Here is a 5,730-nt window from a genome sequence, read left to right as displayed (position 1 = left end):
TATTTGCATAAACAAATCTTCATTGACCAAGCCTTATACAATTATCAGAAACAATGTCTATTCACTTAAGAAGAATAAGGATATTGAGAAAAGAATCAATATTATAATTTCAAATTTGCTTATGGGTCGTAAATGATTTTGTTTAAATTCTTTTACAGTAGAAAGGTTTGAATTATTTACCAGACATCACACTGTACATACACAAGTTGTTCTGTTAGAAACATTTTACCTGCCTTCTTCATCTTTTTAAGTTAATGTATATACCTGTATTTGTTTATTTTACGAATAAATGCATTTATGTAAGAGTCTGTTCTTTCTTTGAAGCCTGAAATAGATGCTTGATCTATACAAAATTCTTTATCAGAATCATATACATATCATGCACCTATGCTTAAATATATATCATTTCGTTTTTCGGTTCTTTCTATTTTAATACATAATAACATATCTCCTTGCATTCATTTTAGGCGAGTGTGTAACATTTAAGAAATAAGGTATCATTTTAAAACATCTATCGGGATATAAATACGGGTTGGACACGAAATTAAATTCCATAAAACCCGAAGGGCTTTATGATGAATTTACCCCGTACCAACCCGTATTTATACTTATTACTTATATTTACATTTGTGACTTATTCGTACTTTATATTTGCCTGATTGTGACTTTAAACGTGTTAAATGCGTTACTTTTCAAACCCAACGACATGTATGTAATCCACTGAACGCGCGTCGACCCTTTATGGCATCACTGAGAAATTACGTCGAACGTTTATTCATACGCACATCTATGACCTCTTACAGTTATAGATATGCATTGCCTTCAGTAGTGATATATAAAAAACATTTGCAAATGTAAATATTTCTTTTTATCTAACTTTGCTTTATGCCTATAAAACAAGCAAGAATAATTTAATTCAATTTTTAAAAAGAAATGTTGTTCTCTGTGAAATTATAAAAGAAAACATTGCCATTTTTCACAAATTTATTAAGTAAAAAATAAACAAATATAATAAATACATCACGACCAGCGTGCAGTGTATAAACAACAAAATACTGGATTTACTGAATGACATCACTTCTGTGCAACGCCATGACCTTAAACACATACCTCATACAATGAGAAGCAACATACGAAGGGAAGATTTAAATAAGATATTGATTTCATCACTTTGTGGTCGTATTCGACATGAATTACGTAGGTGTATCGTGAAACGAAAGTATGACAGAGTATATAAGAATTTTTTTTTCAATAACAATGTTGACGGAAATACATTTGAAAATCATTAAAAATTGCAGAAATGAAAGTTTCACCAAAGAATAAGTTCACATTTCATCATTCACCGATATTCTGGTTCCTCTGTCTCGTAATCGACCGGGAATGACGTCGTGCTTGGAAAAACGGAAGAAGTGGATTCGCTTTTACCTGCCACAGGTATCTGAGTATTACCGGTTACTTTGATGGTTTCCATTGTCTTACTGTATACCTTATCAGTGATTGAAGCCGTGGATGATTTCTGGAAGTTAGAGGAAAGAAGTTTCTGCCGAATCAACTGCTCAAGGGTTGAACGTAATTCACCAAGAAGACGAATTTGGGTTTCGCTCCCAGTTTTCAAATGTTGACTCGCTGAAATGACATTCTGTCCGATTTGTCCTTTAATGTGACCCTGTAAGACCTGTGAGTTTTTCTGTTGGGTATCTTTGTGTGTAGCTTGTTTCAAAGTATTTTGATTCTTTCCTAGAGAATTCTGCATTGATGATGACGTCATTAGAGGACGTTGATCCTGTTGAATGATTGAATTTCTTTGTTGCTGTGAAGAGGGACGTTTATGGAACATAACATTGATTACCTTGGTTGGTTCCCCTCTCCTTCCGTGAATTTTAAGCCTTAGATTACGTCGGCTCTTTAGTATTATATGAGGCTGACCCTGGGATTTTATGGAAACTGTCCGGCTGTGCGGATCGATTTGAATCTTCTTCGTTGGTGATGGACTGTTTCTGATTAGGTTTATCTTGGTTGGGTTACGCATGCGCGCCAGCAGCTGCTGCATTCGAGGTGACGTTTGCACGTTATGTTGTCTATTCAGTGATGCGGGTTGTTGTTTATGCACCTGAAAAATAAAGAAAGAGATTATAAATTATTGTTTCTTAATAGAAAATTAAAAAGTTGCGTTATTTTGAATGTAAATAAGTATGGCGAGTACCGAAAGCAAGGAAGTGGTATAACTGTAGAAAATATAGGGGAAAAAGACGAAAGAAATATTGCCAATTTTTGAAACAGAATCGGAATTTTCAAAGGAAGGTCATACTCTTGACAGAACAAGTAAAACAAGGACATCGATAGAGGATGCCTTCAAAAAAGAGCATATATATAAATCAAAGAAGCATTTAACTTCGAATCCATTGCAAATTAAGTCACATCCTTTACGGAATCTCAAGAAGTTAAAAATGATAATGAATTAAAAGCTTTTAGTACATGTTCAAAGATGAACGAATAAACATAGTAATGGCTTACCGTGCTTGATCTGAAAATATTCCTCGGAGCTGCAGTTACAGCTGATAGAGCGAAAGCAAGAACGCAAAGGATTGTGGGATTCATGTTATTACCAGAGTTTTTTCGGTTCAAAAGGTACGAAAAAAAAGTTGCTTAAATGCCTTTGGTCCTTGCTTTTCGAAAAAAAGTTCCTTCTTTCTGTTTGAAAGAAGGACGAAAAAAAGACACTTGGGCCGAAGTAACGAAGTTCCAGACTTGAACGTGACCTTCGCTTATATACAGGTAACGGACTAGAAATCAATTAATGGTGTGTTAAATTGATTAATATGTTTACTATGTCATGTTACGTCATTGCATGTTTTGTTTTTGTTTAATGATGACAATGTTTCTTTGAGCGGGGTCAAACATATCATCAACTCTGATTTGTTTCTATTATTAGATAAATGGTGTTAAATGACATGAATAAAACATACATTCTGTTTTTGTTTACTGTGTCTTCAAATGCGTGTTTAGCTTATTAAGGCCACGACTGCTGTCTTTTCCAAATTATATGTTTCTAAATGACATATTCTGTCTAAATTGACTTAAAAATGCAGCAGAGGTTGGTATTATAAGATTCAAGGTTACTTATTTTATGTGATGTAAGCTGATATGCTTATTTCCATCTTTTTAGATAATGTAAATGGTAGGTTGTTATATTATCCTGATGACTGCAAGTTCAATTTTTAAAAGAGGGCATTACAACTGTATATTATTTTATAACTTATGAAGGAAATAAATTTTATGTGTCGAAATAATGTTAATTTAATGCTGTATGCCTAGAAGAAAAAACATAACACAAATAATGATGTCCCAATTTAAAAGAATTTCATTGGAAATAACCAAAAGTTTAAAACACGTTTGCACAAGTACTCTAAAGCACTTATCTATTTACTCGGTTATTTTAAAATTCCTGCAATTATCCTAAAAGATCCTTGCAGCAAATGAAACATTCTTGTCTATTTGAAAAAAATAAAATCAGTAGGTAAATGGGTTCGATTTTTGAGAAACATATAAACAAAAATGTTCTAGTCTTTTGTATCTCTTCTTTTTGGTTTAAAAATATAACAGAAGCATGTTTCCTTAATGAAGTTAACTATAAGAAATAACTTGATATATGATTTACTTTGAAATATACGTATGAAGAAAAACGAACAGTATTCAAGCTCAAAGTCTTATACATAATTCAAAATATAAGCAGAACAAACATGAACCTCCGAAACATTGGGTTTGGGATCAAGTGCCATGGAGGAAACTTTACATTTGAACTTTTTTTTAGATTTAGAAGCTTAAAATCTCTCACATTGAACAGCAATACTGTAAAATTTGAAAAGAAATACAATTCACAGTTCCATTTATTATTAAAATGACTACACGATATGTCTGAATTTAGGAAAATAGAATATAATAACATGAAGTCCATGGTAAAAATACATTGATTCACTTTAGTGAAATCTTATTAGTATCATGGTCATTTTTTCCATGATTTTGTGTGATATTTGTGTCGCCTGCTATAGCAACAGACGGTAAATCCATTAAAAAAAAAACACTCATATGTATTGTATCTATTGTATGATGTTATAAAGTGCATGCCATGACGAAAAATATTAAAATATTGAAACGGTTCAAAACTACTTAAATATTCATACAAACTGCATTGCTTGACCTTTATAGTTTATGTTAACAATTAAAAGAAAAAAGCAATCAAAAAATATAATATATTAATAGATTTAAACTATTGCACCAAAAGAAAATGCAGAAAACCGAAGCAAGCAATTACATGCATCTACGGTTTATTTAGATAAATAAACCACGAGTGATGCATTTTCACGTTTTTGTTTGCATGAAAAGCCGATCAAAACGCACGCGACATTATTGAACACATGTTTTGTCACCAGATAAAATCACATTGCACAGAACACTTGTTTTGCGCATGTCTTCGCACAGCGCATGCCCGCTGGCAATAATGTGTTCATGCCCAGTTGCACATGATTTATAACGTATTAAGAAGGCATAAAACAATGATTTATCTTGTGTAACAAGCTCTTCATTGTACGGTGAAAATTAACGTGCTTTGATTAGTAGGCTTTGTTAATTGCCTATTGATTGGGATGATTTCTTTACATTACACCTGTCATTATACACCTACACACTTTATATTAGGTATCAGGTATTTTTGCCAAAAAGCATATTGAAAACTTATGTTGAATACCAAATACGCAATTTGATTAAGATCTGACGATACGTTTCTGAATAACAATTATTTTTTTTAAAAAAAATGTAAGTGAAATATAATAATAATGACTTTAAACATTTCTTTTAATAAAAAAGTTATTTGTTCAAGATGCCAGACAATAATGTTATCAACATAATCATACCAAAAATCAATTAAATCGCCAATAGCAAATATTTTGCAGCACTGTTTTAAAACGCTATTTAAAAAAACAATTTTGAAATCACAAGATGATTATTATGTTTACATGTTTTATATTTTTATTGTGCATATACAGCTCAACAAACTTTTTAAGCTCACATGGTTTTTCGCACAAATTAAGGTCCCATTGTTGTAATAAACATTACTATTTTCGAACTGCAATACAATGGCATAACCCTTCGTTATATCACATATATAATGTCAAGCGTGAATGTCTTTTAAAATTATAATCTCAAGTTTTCAAAGTGGATGATTTAAAGGAAAATTTATAAATAAATGGTAGGATGTTTCGACTATACCATTCTACAATGGGTTTTTACAAATTGTATAAACGAACTTTCCTTGATCCCATGTCGTTGAAATTTTCAAATTTTCTCTTTAGAGGTTAGTATTTTTTAAAAAGCTTTGCTCATTTACCATACTCCTCTTGGATTCGTCGAAATACAGCGCCGAAAATGGATAATATTGCATAAGGAAACCACACTAAAGGGTAGGATAATAAAGTATTGTTTTATTTTTTAAATAGTATATTCCTTCTATGAAAAGGAAAATTCTTCTGCATTTACGGTTTGAAACGTCAAAACTTCGCAGTGGGATTAATTTTTCATGATGCTAGATTTTAGAAGTTGGCGCATAAAAAACCCTCCTGATTAAGATAGAAATCAGTCAAACAGATGAAAAATAATATTACCACCCCGAGTTAGAGAATCAAAATGTACAGAAAATACAATTTACAGTAGCTTTACTGTATCCATGTCTACCTT

The 5,730-nt window shown here is 31.7% G+C and overlaps 1 protein-coding gene across 1 annotated transcript; it reads right to left on the bottom strand.

Moving 5' to 3' along the window:
* Positions 1–1,339: 1,339 nt before the first annotated feature.
* Positions 1,340–2,598, bottom strand: LOC134274619 (uncharacterized). The gene is made up of 2 exons (XM_062756897.1): positions 2,515–2,598; positions 1,340–2,110 (listed from the first exon to the last, which is right to left on the bottom strand). The coding sequence occupies exons 1-2, from the start codon at positions 2,596–2,598 to the stop codon at positions 1,340–1,342; spliced, it is 855 nt and encodes a 284-aa protein (XP_062612881.1).
* Between the last annotated feature and the right edge of the window lie 3,132 nt (positions 2,599–5,730).

Source organism: Saccostrea cucullata, unplaced genomic scaffold (genome assembly GCF_032062105.1).
Source record: "Saccostrea cucullata isolate Sc308-1 unplaced genomic scaffold, CSIRO_AGI_Scuc_v1 ctg132, whole genome shotgun sequence".
NCBI lineage: Eukaryota > Metazoa > Mollusca > Bivalvia > Ostreida > Ostreidae > Saccostrea > Saccostrea cuccullata.
The sequence above is the reverse complement of the archived record's forward strand: the minus strand, read 5'-3'. Positions and strand labels throughout refer to the sequence as shown.

What these genes read in the sequence shown, in the direction of transcription:
- LOC134274619 (XM_062756897.1), bottom strand. Translation starts at nt 2,598, where the DNA reads ATGAATCCCACAATCCTTTGCGTTCTTGCTTTCGCTCTATCAGCTGTA. An exon ending in ATATTTTCAGATCAAGCACG is followed by an intron (nt 2,111 to 2,514) that starts GTAAGCCATTAC and finishes TTTATTTTTCAG; the next exon opens with GTGCATAAACAACAACCCGC.